The 13987-nt window shown below is 36.2% G+C and overlaps 1 protein-coding gene across 2 annotated transcripts; it reads left to right on the forward strand.

The window, feature by feature from the left end:
- The first annotated feature begins 231 nt into the window (after nucleotides 1–231).
- LOC148886707 (SEC14-like protein 2) lies at nucleotides 232–13728 on the forward strand. Of its 2 annotated transcripts, XM_089017649.1 has the most exons (13): nucleotides 232–549; nucleotides 849–1062; nucleotides 3050–3125; nucleotides 5948–5991; nucleotides 6281–6343; nucleotides 7788–7976; nucleotides 8062–8157; nucleotides 9351–9411; nucleotides 9488–9571; nucleotides 9654–9760; nucleotides 12005–12144; nucleotides 13143–13312; nucleotides 13437–13728. In XM_089017649.1, the coding sequence occupies exons 2-13, from the start codon at nucleotides 1009–1011 to the stop codon at nucleotides 13586–13588; spliced, it is 1236 nt and encodes a 411-aa protein (XP_088873775.1). In that variant the 5' UTR covers nucleotides 232–549; nucleotides 849–1008; the 3' UTR covers nucleotides 13589–13728. The 2 variants fall into 2 exon arrangements, with proteins under 2 accessions (XP_088873775.1, XP_088873776.1); XM_089017650.1 differs by lacking the exon at nucleotides 232–549 and having other exon boundaries at nucleotides 792–1062.
- Nucleotides 13729–13987: the final 259 nt, after the last annotated feature.

Consider the following 13987-nt stretch of genomic DNA (forward strand, 5'->3'; position numbering starts at 1 on the left):
AAGTGTCCAATCACTGAACATAACTATCTCGATTTATTTATTTTTACACTCCTTTGTCTTCCTTTTCGTTTTAAAAGAACAGATCAATCACCCTAACTGTAATTACACTCGATTTAGACGCTTTGGGGTCTTTCTTTGACGTCATTTGACAAAAAAAAAGAAATAATCAAAGAAACAAGTGAGCGGTCGTCCTACACTTCCGGTTTCGCTTGGGACTCGTGACGCACTTCCGGGATGACGACTCGCCATTACCGCGAATTTAACGTGTTGTTTTTGGGATTAAAGCAAAACTATGGCGTATTTATGTCCAGCACTTTGCTTGTAAAGTGTGTTACTATAAACTATATTATTTGACAATTGCGATAGGCTAATGAGTAGAATTTCACCTATTTGACTTTGATTTCTTGTACGGAAGTTGGTTTTAATATCGTCGTAGTAGTTCGTGAGCAAGGTGACACGCACGACCTCACAAATAATTGTATTGTTACGTTTATCGGTTTCCACTATGCTTCTTATAACGCCGTTGCTGACAAGCGTTCACATGACAAGGTGAGTTTGGTTTAGTTGTGATTTCACACGCGTTTATTTACTGGTTATAATTTAATAGCGGGAATTATTTTAGGAATGTATAATTTATGAAACAAAATACAGCCAAATTCAGATGAACGCGAAACGTGCAAACAGGTTGAACCCATTTTTTTGCAACGCAGCTAGTGCGCGAATTAGCTAGCAAGGAGTGAAACCTCGCAACCTGTTTATACTCTTCGGTCGAAGGAGGAGGAGGCGAAGAAGAAAAAGGAGTCATGTTGATGTTTTATTTCTGCTCCTTTTCCTCCTCTTTCAACAAGTTACCTGCCACCGAGGGCTCGGTGGAGGCTGCCGTAGTCGTTGAATTTGACGAGGGGGTGGAGTGTCCGCCCGCCTGCCTGCCTGATTAGCCGGCGTGTTCCTGTCAGCACTTTGGAGTCATCAGCATCGTTCCACGGAGCTTATCGTCAGCCAGCAGACATGAGCGGTCGGCTGCACGACCTCAGCCCCAAACAGGCTGAAGCGTTACGACAGGTAAGAGAGAATCATATTGCAATCATTTTGTTTTTTTTATTTTCAAGTTAATAAACAAATAGAGGATAAAATGGCAAGATAATACATTGCATTATAAGAGAAATTTAAAATACAAGCTGGTGCACTGCACCACGAAATGCAAAATAAATATCCTGTATATTTAACAAGTACTGTATTACCACAAATGTGCTCTTGTTTAACTACTTCCTAAACAATATTTTGAAAATGAAAAACAAGTCACTAATAAATACATTTATTCATTTCAGAAATATTCCTATTTTTCTTTTAAGATAAAAAAAATCATAAAATTGGCTTAACTAACTGAACCAGTCAAGCGATAATACAAATAAAATATGTATTTTATTTTATTTTATTTTAGAGTTAGTAATTCATAATATAATACGTTCATACCACCGCTCGTTCCTACCGACTGGTGTCAGACTTCTTAATAAACACGCGTGGCGAAAAAAGTAAATAATTTATGTTACAGTTGTGTTTATCATTTTGCTTTATGTTGACTATTATGTGAAGCACTTTGTTACAGATGCAGCTGTTGTGAAAGCGCTACATAAATTAGTATGTATTGTATTGTATTGTATTGTAAATCACACAGCCAACTTATAATAATAATAACAATAATAATAATAAATTTAATAAATTTACATTTTAACAAATATTCAAAGCAGTAAATAAATAAATAAATAAATAAATCTCAAGGACACTTTAGAGCAGACATGGGCAAACTACGGCCCGCGGGCCACATAGGGCCCGTTAGGCTTTTTAATCCGGCCCGCTGAACTTGTCCAAATTATAGTAAAAACAGTGTCTGAAACTCGTGACAAAAAGGTTAGCGGACAAAAGGGCAGACAACTCTGAAAAGTTGACTGCCCCTCTTTTCACAACTTGAAACACGATGAGACCGGATAAGACCAGCAATCGCAATAAAAAACAAACATCACAAAGTATTAAGTTTTTTATATTAATTAAGGCTGTACCGACCACTAATGTTACCTTGCTTAATTTATGGTAAATGTCCAAGGCTGCAGATTGTGCTGCAGTAGTCATTTGTCACCATGGTGCACAATGCGATGTTTGCATTGCTTGCTACGAGCCACTAAGCCCCTTTCATAACTCTCACATACACTTTACAGTCACGGTTTGATATAAATTTACGTTTTTTTTAGCGTCACACATGTTGTTAGCTTCTTTTGAATCTTTCTTCTGGGCTGAGGTTCTGTGCATCTATTTTGAAAAATGATATGCAAATGCACAACGTTAGAACGCTTGCGAAAGTCCGGAAGAAAGAAGCAGACTTCTGATTGGCTGCCGTGCCGAGTATGCAAATTTCAACTGCAGGTAGCCTATGTTTGTGTGCTCGGCGACGGTTACACGTGTACTGTTTGCGCCTGAAGGCGAGGGCGTCCGTGGCGAGTTTGTAGAGCACGTGGTCAGGACAAACCATCTATGATTTTGCGGAATTTAACACAAGTAGGTATTATTGAGCTTGAATATTTCATTGTGGAATAATATGTTTTGAATGTTGAAAGTGATTCAATTTTTCAATAAATGTTGATTTCTTAACTTTGCCCCTTTGATTGAAACTTATTAAAAACAGACGCAATCTTGATAAATAACACTGCATATGTTATTTTAATCTATTTCCATTTCCTCCTCCACGTATCTACGAATCAAATCAATGCAAACAATATGTAACAGTTTGTCACTATTAGATTTTATAATGACTGTGCAGCTTTTCCATGTAATGATCCGAATGTGCTTTGGTTCCACCTCAAATATCCCCAATAGTTAGCGAACAGCGTGATGGTGGATGTTTTGCTACATTTTCAAAAGGATCTTTTTTGCTCCTGTACTGCTGCAAACTCAAGTGTGAAAAGTAATTAGTTCCTCCGGTCACAAGTTTCAGCCGACACAACTTGTTCAATGTACTTTTATAAACCCACTCATGCACTTTTCACTCTTTTCTCAGTTCAAGGAAAGGATTCAAGACGTTCTTGCTCAACTTCCTGCCCAGCATGACCACTTTTTGCTGCGCTGGCTGAGAGGTGAGCGCTGAAACGGAGATGTCCGATAACATATAGGACATTTATTATTATTACACAGATAAATACACCCCTACACAAATAAATAAATACAAAAAAATACATATATACAAATACACAGATAAATACACACATACACAAATAAAAAAAATACATATACAAATACACAGATAAATACACACATACACATATAAATAAATACACAAAAAATAATTAAATATACAAATACACAGAGAAATACACATCCAGAAATAAGTACACTAATACATAAATAATATTTACATAATAAATAAATATACAAAAACACAAATACAGTAAAGTCTCGTTATATCGATATCGGTTATATCGATAGTCCCGCTTATTACGATACTATTTCTATACACGCACGACAATTAAATATACACAAATCAATAATAAACACATAAAATTACATGCGCGCAGGGTCTGATATATCGATAGTCCCGGTTATATCGATATTTTTCGGACTCCCTAGAATATCGATATAACGAGACTTTACTGTAACTACACACGTACACAAATAAATATACACGTACACAAATAAAAAAAATAAATAAATAAATATACAAAAACACAGATAAATACACACACAAACAAATAAATACACAAATGAATAAACAATACGTGAATAAATATACAAATATACAGATAAATAAACACATAAATACATAGACAAATAAATATACACAAATCAATAATAAACACATAAATTTACAAATACACACATACACTAATTCACAACTTCACAACTAAATATACACACAAATAAATAATGATTAAATCATGAACAAATATACACAAATAATAACTAAATAACTATACAAATAGACAAATAAATACACACATGTACAAATAAATTCACAAATATACATATAAATAAATACACAAATAAATAAAAATAAATAAATAAATATACAAAAACACAGATAAATACACACACAAACAAATAAATACACAAATGAATAAATAATACATAAATAAATATACAAATATACAGATAAATAAACACATAAACAAATAAATACATAGACAAATAAATATACACAAATCAATAATAAACACATAAATTTACAAATACACACATACACTAATTCACAACTTCACAACTAAATATACACACAAATAAATAATGATTAAATCATGAACAAATGTACACAAATAATAACTAAATAACTATACAAATAGACAAATAAATACACACATGTACAAATAAATTCACAAATATACATATAAATAAATACACAACTAAATAAGTAAATATACAAATAAATAATAATAAAATAAATAAATATACAAGTGCACAAAAATACACACGTACACAAATTAATACACACATATAAATAAATAAATAAATAAATAAATAAATACACACATAAATAAATGCATAAATACATAAATACATAAATAAATAAATATATAAATGCATGAATGAATGAATGAATGATTAAATGAATGAATAAATAAAATACGAGGGAATACACAAAACATATTACAATAGTAGCAGTCGAGTTGGATTTCTTGTTGTGCAGTTCAGATAGAGACTCGGCGCGCTTTGGGCTAATCCGCCGCTAATCGCATTAAAAGGTGCAGCACTCCGACAACAAAAGGAGGCCGACCGACGCGCTCTTGCCCGCCCCAGTGGCACTTGACAAGGAGATGCCACCACAAATCTCACACGCTCTCCCAATAATAAAAAAAAAAATTACAAATTGGCGACTGAGAACAACCAAGTCTATTAGCTTCATGCTAATAGCCCACGGGCTAAAAGCAAACCAGCATCGGTCACACGGTAGCTGTGTCCAAATTGGTTCCATGTGGCGATTCAATTTTGTTTCGAAACTGCTGAAAGTGGCTAGTGTTCATGTCCCTCTTTTGCCACGGATGTTTGGCTTGCTTTTTTTTTGTCATGTGACTTCATTTGTAAAATCTCCCAAAGCAGGAAAAATATGGATGCAGATCAGCTTGTTACTTCAAAACAATGTCTACATTTATTATTTTATTAATTATGTATGTATTATATTTGTTTTGTTTTTTTCTTCATTTTGCAATTTTTTTCAAATGTAGAGCAATTTTATTTATTTATTTATTTATTTATTTATTTATTTATTTATTTATTTATTTAATGTAAAGGTTTTGTGATATATGCTTTAAAAAAAGTTCATCAAAGCAAAAATAGTTATATATATATAAATCCATAGGAAATTGTAGCAAAAGAAATTGGATTGGATTAGTCTTTATTAGTCTTGCAGTGTTGCGGAAGTAAGAGGAAAGGAAAGGAAGAAGTAGAAAAATAAAATACAGGAGCCGCTGTAAAGGCAGCCACTGTCGCGGCGCCATCTTGTCAAAACAAAAGTAAATAACAAAATAATATGATAACTTCAAGACACAGACGGTCATTCAATTTTAAGCATTTTCTGCATCCTCTTTGTCATATGAAGCAGTGGATGAAAGAAGAGAGGATCAAAGCCTCCTTTTCACCAGTGGATCAGGGACGTCACGGTGAAATGTGAACGTCTGCTACAAGCTAAATGTTGAAAACAAACGCGAAGCTGTAGCATCCATTGACGAAAAAGAAATCTTCCGTCCCACGTACTGTAAATCCGATCCGCTTCAATTCCAAGCCGCGACAAATTCACATACGCATTGGCCCTCTGCGCTGACGCTCATTTCTTCTCATGGCCAATAATCATCGTACAATAAAAAAATAATCATACCGTAATCAGAACAAAAGTCATATTTGACTGCTTGACTGTTATAAAATATGCGAAAAAAGTTAAAGCGATTTTCCTTTTTGCGTTGTTTACCAGCCAGAAACTTCAACGTGGACAAGTCGGAGGCCATGTTGCGAAAGGTAACACCAATCCGCTGCTCCACGTCACCATTTTATTTCCTACATTTGCCAGCGTGATGTCATCAATGATGATAAGTGAAGAGCGATTAAAGTCCACACGTTCAAAGTTGTCCATACCGATAATTTAACGACTGCCATTTTATGTGGACGGGGCAATTTTTTACCCTATCGTGTTGATATTTTAACGAGCGCTGATAGCGTACCCCCCCCACCGGTCACAAAATATTGTAGATATGATGAATAACTGTCGTCATGCTAATTAACTGTTATGTGCTTGTTGTCCTACTAGCATGTCGAGTTCAGGAAACAAATGAAGGTGGACACCATCGTCAGTGACTGGCGGCCCCCTGAGGTGACAAAACAACAACAAATGACACGATTACGAGCAATAAAAAACTCACATGCCAAGCTAAAGCGCCGATGACATCATAGAAATGACAAAAGAACAAAAAACAGCCACCAAAATGACAATTAACAGCAAAAAAAAAAAAAAAGACTGTTACAACCACCATAGTAACAACAAAATGGCAGGAAAGGAAGCAAAACAAAATGGCGGTTTCATTAACTCATTTCTGCCATTCGGGAATTTATTCGGGAATTGAATAGCATGGCGTGGAGCGCCATTCCCAAATATGTTCGGGTTTTGGTTTTTCTTTTGTGGGGGGTGCGGATTAAGCTCTGATAAAACCCCAAAAGAAAAAGAAAATAACAACAATAGCAGCAAAAAATGGCAGGAGAAGCAAAACAAAATGGCGGCTTGATTAACTCATTGGCTGCCATTCCTGAATTTATTGACTAATTGAAAGCGTGGCGTGGAGCGCCATTCCCGAATTTGTTTGGGTTTTGGTTTTTCTTTCGGAAGGGGGGTGTGGATCAAGCTCTGATCAGACCCCAAAAGAAAAAGAAATTAGCAACTATAGCAATAAGAAATGGCAGCAGAAGCAAAACAAAATGGCGGTTTGATTAACTCATTCACTGCCATTCCCGAATGTATTTGGGAGTTGAAAAGTATGCATTTCGAATTTGTTTGGGTTTTGGTTTTTCTTTCGTGGAGGGGGGTGCGGATTAAGCTCTGGTCAGACCTCTGGTTATATTTTTCCTTCCAGGGGGGCATTTACCTTTTGTACAGCCACCCCCCCAATTGCACCTCATTACTCCAGAACCAAATAAGCTAGAAATATTTTTTTTTCTTGCTTGGGTGTGGATAAAATGCTGGTCAGACCTCTGGCAATGTTTTTTTTTCCTTCCACAAGGGGGCAGCATTTGCCTTTTTTTCCATGTCAGCGCTTTGTTACAGCTTCAACTGTTGTTAAAGCGCTATATAAAACAACATGTGTTGTATTTTGTACAGCGGCCCCCCCATTTCAAGCTCAGATAACTCCAGACCCATATAACTTAGGAATTAACTCCATTTTTTCTGATGGAATTAGAGAGTCTAAGGTTTTTTTATGCACATTTTGCATCACTCATTCACTGCCATTCCCAAATTTGTTTGGGTTTTGAGGTTTCTTGCCAGCAGTGCCGATAAAGCGCTGGTCAGACCTCTGGTCATTTTTTTTTAGTTCCAGAAGGGGCAGCATTTGCTTTTTTTCCATGTCAATGCTTTGTCACAGCTGTTGTTATAGCGCTATATAAATCAATATGTATGTATTGTACTGTATTTTATACAGCCGCCCCCATTTCACTATTAGATAACTCCAAACCCACATCGCATTAAATCACATAAAAAAATAAAAATCAATAAATCAAACAATAATCAATACGTCATGCTAACAAATCGTCCATCTGCGGTGCAGGTGATTGAGAAGTACCTATCGGGCGGCATGTGCGGCTACGACCGCGACGGGAGCCCCGTTTGGTACGACGTGATTGGTCCGATGGACCCCAAAGGTCTCTTCCTGTCCGCCTCCAAGCAGGACTTCATCCGCTCCAAGATCCGAGACTGCGAGATGCTGCAGCAGGAATGCGCCATCCAGTCGCAGAAGGCGAGTGGCGGCGCCCGGCATTCTGGGAATGTGTGTGAGTGGGATGCTAATGCTAACGGCTAACGGTGCGTGTGATGTGTTCTAGCTGGGTAAGAACGTGGAGGCCATCACCATGATCTACGATGTGGAGGGCCTGGGGCTTAAACATCTCTGGAAGCCTGCCATTGAGACTTATGGAGAGGTCATGCTCTCACACATTCTCACTCTCACACACTTTGAACTTGATTGCAATCATTCATTGACACTCCCGGTGACAGTTTTCACACTTTTCCCCGACATTTTCAACCTCACACTCTCACTTTCCCCCTCAGACTCTCACTCTTTTCCTCAGACTTGTTTACTCTCACATATTCACACTCACTCTTGCCCTGAAGCTTTGTGTCACTCACTCTCACATTTACACTCAGGTGTATGCTCACACGTTTCTAGTATGTCTATCTCACACTTTATTTAACACTCAAAATCTATGTTGTCATCTCACAGGCTTCCTCTCACACATTCTGATGTGTCTGTTTGACACTTTATTTCACATTCACAATCTTTGTCGTACTCTCATAGGCTTCCTCTCACACCTTCCTGCCGTGCCTATCTCTAACTTTATTTAACACTCACAATCTATGTCATACTCACACAGATATTGTTCTCACACATTCCCGCTGTGTCTATCTCACACTTTATCTCACACTCACAATCTATGTCATACTCTCACATGCTTCCTCTCACACATTTCTGCTGTGTCTATCTCACACTTTATTTCACAATCACAATTTGTCTTTCTCTCACATGTTCCTCTCACATTTTATTGCCGTGTCCGTCTCACACTTTATTTAACACTCACAATCTGTCATACTCACATGGACATCCTCTCACACATTCCTGCTGTGTCTATCTCACACTTTATTTAACACTCACAATCTATGTCATACTCACACGGACATCCTCTCACACATTCCTGCTGTGTTTATCTCACACTTTATTTCACACTCACAATCTATGTCACACTTTCACGGGCTTCCTCTCACGCATTCCTGCCATGCCTATCTCACACTTTATTTAACACTCAAAATCTGTCGTACTCTCACATTTTCCTCTCACACATTTATGCTGTGTCTACAGTATCTCGTGTGTTATTTTACAATCTATGTTGTAATTTCACAGTCTTCCTCTCACACACACTTCTCCTTACACACCCACTCTCTCATATTCCCTCTCTGTCTATTTTCTGCTCTCTCACACAAACAAACGCGATCTCGTACGGCCTCGCTCTCATTCGTCGTCACACACAGCCACCTTTTCACACGCCTCCTCTCTCTTCGTACATTCTCGCTCTCACACAATCAAGCAGAGTTTTGATCACACTTCGCGTGTCTTCAGATCCTGCAGATGTTTGAGGACAACTACCCGGAAGGCCTGAAGAAGCTTTTTGTCATTAAAGGTAAATCAGGACGAGGCTCCGTCGCTACGTCAGCTTCCTTTTCTCACCATGACGTGAACGTACGACCTTCCCGTAGCTCCCAAACTCTTCCCGGTGGCCTACAACCTCATCAAGCACTTTCTGAGCGACATTACACGGCAGAAGATCTCCATCCTCGGGGGTGAGACGGATGGACGAACGCGTCTCGCTCGCAGGCGTCTTACCCTGGAGCTAACTTGTGAAGCCTGTGCTCAATTTCGCAGCTGACTGGCAGGAAGTGCTACTCGGGCACATCGACCCTGAGCAGCTGCCCGTCATTTACGGCGGGAAACTGACGGACCCCGACGGAGACCCTCGCTGTCGGACCAGGGTGAGTTTGCACACCGCTGTCTTGATAGATTTGAGCTTCACAATTAGATGATGGCGAGCCGCTTGCTTCGCGTAGAAACGGAGTGGCAGACAAGCAAATTTATTTATTTAGCTTAGTGCGAACACAGCGGAACGCTAATGAAAGTAATTCAATGACTCTCATTTGAATAGATAATGTAGCAACGCATGCAACTCCTGGTCATATATTCTTTATCCTCTGTGGAAAATGGCATACAGCGGCTCTCTGCATTCTTAAGGTTATTTTCATATTTTTTTTAATATACTGTATTTTCGAGGGCAGGGTCGTCAGCAGACAAATTTTCGCTGGAAATTTTATTTATATATTTATTGATTTCTGTATTTATTTATTATTTATTTATTTGTTCCTTCCTTCAATCCTTATTTATTTATTTATTTATTTATTTATTATCAATTTATTTATTTGTTTATTCATTCATTCCTTATTTATTTATTCATTGTTAGTTTATTTATTTAATTGCTTATTTTTTTTTTATTCATTTGTTCGTTCATTATTTATTTATTTATTTGTCCGTTTGTTTATTTATTATCAATTTGTTTATTCATTTATTCATTCATTCATTATTTATTTATTCATTCTTTATTTATGTATTTATTTATTTTTATTCATTTGTTCGTTCATTCCTAATTTTTTCATTTGTTTATTATTTATTTATTTATTATTTACTTAATTATTTATTCATCCGTTCGTTCATTCCTTATTTATTTATTCAATAGTTTATTTATGTATTTATTATCTATTTATTCCTTTCCTTCGTTCATTTGTTATATATTTATTCATCCATTTATTTATTATTTATTTATCTATTGATTTGTTCGTTCATTTATTATTTATTTATTTATTTATTTATTTACATATTTATTGATTTCGGTATTTATTATCTATTTATTCATTTGTTCACTCATTCCTTATTTATTTATTTATTTATTTATTTATTTATTTATTTATTTATTGTTTATGTATTTATCTATTTGCGTTTTTTATGTATTTATCTATTTATTCATTTGTTTGTTCATTCCTTATTTATTTATTCATCAGTTGATTTATTTATTATTTACTTTTTTATTTATTCATCCATTTATTTATTATTTATTTATTTGTTTGTTCGTTCATTATTGATTTATTTACATATTTATTGATTTCTGTATTTATTTATTATCTATTTATTTGTTAATTCATTCATTCCTTATTTATTTATTTATTGTTTATTTATTTATCTATTTGCGTTTTTTTATGTATTTATCTATTTATTCATTTGTTTGTTCATTCCTTATTTATTTATTCATCTGTTGATTTATTTATTATTGAATTCTTTATTTATTCATCCATTTATTTATTATTTATGTATTCGTTCGTTCATTCAATATTTATTTATGTATATATTTATTCATCTGTTTGTTTATTTGTTTATTTAAGCATTGCTGGAATGGATTAATGGCACCATAAAAGAAATTTAAATTGTCGCAAAAGGCATCACTGGACTTTTGACAGAAATCAATTGTTTTTGTTCTAATGTAAGAACAGAATGGAGCCCCGCCCCCGTTTATGGAGACACACAAGGAAATTGCAAAAGGGACGCACCACAAAAAAAAAATCAGCAATTTGCACCCGCTGCTTTAGACGCAACAGTAGCAGCTTGCTCAAGTTAGCATGTTAGCTGTTAGCTTGCTTGCGACTGGGGGGAGGTTGTCATCATCATCACTCACGTTGATACTCTCTTACTGTCTCTTTAGATAATTAATTGGGCCCGGGACAAGTGAGGCGCAGAGGGAAGTCACCCGTTTGAAAGGCTAACTTGTTTTTTTCTCCTTCTTTTATTTTGTAATCTAGCTAGATGGGTCGTTACTGTGTGACGTCAACACCCTTTAGTAGTCTTTTCAGAATAAAAGCTGTTTGAATAGCCACTTCACATTACAAAATTGTCTTTTTTTCCCATAGTCTACAAATATAGAAAAAAAAAACACTTGCATCGTACAAAAATGATATTTTTGTTTAACTCTGAGAGCTCCTCAGCTCATTTCAATGTAGTTCAAAACTCTGTCATGCCACCTCACAATTGTGTGTAAAGCAAGCAGCCAAACATGCGATCAAATGGTGATTTCATCATGTGAGTAAATCTTTTTTTTCTCTTTAATGAACCTCATAATTATTTTTTTCTCCTCAAATGTTAATTTTTATTGTTTTTTTTTTTTTTCTCTCCCCCAGATCAATCATGTGGGTCCGGTTCCTACTTCCTACTACGTGCGTGATCACGTATCGCTGGAATACGATCGTTGTTTTACCGTCAATCGAGGGTCCACGCGACAACTGGATTATGAGATCCTTTTTCCGGGATGCGTCCTCAGGTCAGATGTTAAAATAAAACCACAGCAGTCCATTATAATTTGCATGTTAGTCCCAATTTGTAATTTTCTAGTTACAGTGATACCTTGGCTTACGAACTTTTTGGTTTACTAATGTTAAATTTATGAAAGTTTTACCTTGGCATACAAACTATTTTTCGGGATACACACGGAGCTGCCACAATGAGTGATGTGTTGTTCGCGAACGAGCCCATTCTCCTGACAAGAAAATGGCAGCCGGCTTGTTTTTGTCCTCTATTCCCCACCCCCAGTCTTCGGTTAAAGCCACGTGATTGGTCAAGAACAATGTCTCTTAACCATTAAAGAGACAGGCAGACGACAGAGAGAGACTTGAAAAAATGGATAGAAAACAGTGACTCGTTTCAACTTCAACTTGTTCAAAGCTAGAGTGTAGACTGCAAGGTTAAAATATCCCAGCAATCATCTCCACAAATAACCCGCACAATCCATCTGTACACTTGATGCAAAAAGCTATCAACCCAGCTAAACAGAACACAATTGATGAGGAACAGGGTAAAATGATCGCAGAGAAAGCACCTACAAGGGATCATTGCTCAAGATGGTGAAAGAAGAAGGCTACGTTCCTCATCAACTGTTTAATGCTGATGAAACCAGCCTCTCCATTCCATCAAGCCATCAACGACCATCACAAAGGTAAATAAAACTACTTTATGATACAGTACAGTTTATTTCTTTAATTATAATACCATAGCACATTTATTATACATAAAATAAGGTCTATTTTGTGTAGTTTTAAGGCTTAGAAAAGTAGAACATTATGTTTTATGGGGACCTGGGAATGGATTATTCTCATTTTAATGGTTTACTATGGGAAATTAATTTTTGGGATACACACTTTTCACCTTACACACTCTGTCTCGGAACCAATTAAGTTCGTAAGCCAAGGTATCACTGTACCTCTGTTTGGTTTGTGCGTGTGTGTCTTTTCAAAATAAAATTGATCATTATTATAACCTTAGATGGCAGTTTTCCAGTGAGAGCGCCGACATCGGCTTCGGCGTCTTCCTCAAGGCTAAAATGGGTGAGTGGAAAAAGGCCACCGAGATGGAGGCGGTGGTGCCGAGTCAGCGCTACAACGCTCACCTGGTTCCCGAAGACGGATCACTAACGTGCGAGCGCCCTGGCGTGTGTAAGTTAACACTCTCATTCATTTATTTTCATTTGAAAATGACATTAAAAGGATAAATGCCACTTTTGATGTGGCATTTATGAACATTTTATACTATTTACACACTGTAAAATTGTGTGTGCAGACGTGCTGCGATTCGACAACACGTACAGCATCTTCCAAGCCAAGAGAATCAGTTTCACCGTCGAGGTTTTGCTGCCAGACCACTTGAAGACCCAAAAGGACGCCGTACCGTCCAATCAGAATAACGACGCAATGCAGAGTAATCAATCATAACCAACGATGTCAAAAAGCATTTAAGGAAGAAAAAAAAGTATTACTTGAAGTACACCAAAGACGTGAATGTATTCGTGTTGCCCACTCCAAGGATGTTGTCTTTACGATAATAACAGTATTAAAAAAAAACAGAACTATGATACCTTTTTGTTGGTTTATTTGTGAACACTCAGATTTTGTTGTGCTTAATTTTACCATGGCTCAGATGTATTATATTATTGGTTTTGATAAAATTAAGTTCCTCCAAATTTGAATCGATTTTGTCATGTTAGCTTCATTTTAAAGTACTGTATTACTAGACCAAAAAACGTTTTTAGACGAAATTACATTTAGTTGCAAATATCTTTTCAAGTATCACATTTTCAAGTTATCCACCCTTTTTGGTCGTTTTGTGTCATT

Source organism: Hippocampus bargibanti, linkage group LG16 (assembly GCF_051943395.1).
Source record: "Hippocampus bargibanti isolate YZ-2025 linkage group LG16, ASM5194339v1, whole genome shotgun sequence".
Taxonomy (NCBI): Eukaryota; Metazoa; Chordata; class Actinopteri; order Syngnathiformes; family Syngnathidae; genus Hippocampus; species Hippocampus bargibanti.

Excerpts from the sequence above, each read along its gene's own strand:
- LOC148886707 (XM_089017649.1), top strand. The coding sequence starts at position 1,009 with ATGAGCGGTCGGCTGCACGACCTCAGCCCCAAACAGGCTGAAGCGTTA. Across the intron at positions 7,977-8,061 it reads GCGCCATCCAGTCGCAGAAG|CTGGGTAAGAACGTGGAGGC; the intron begins GCGAGTGGCGGC and ends GATGTGTTCTAG. Across the intron at positions 9,412-9,487 it reads GAAGCTTTTTGTCATTAAAG|CTCCCAAACTCTTCCCGGTG; the intron begins GTAAATCAGGAC and ends ACCTTCCCGTAG.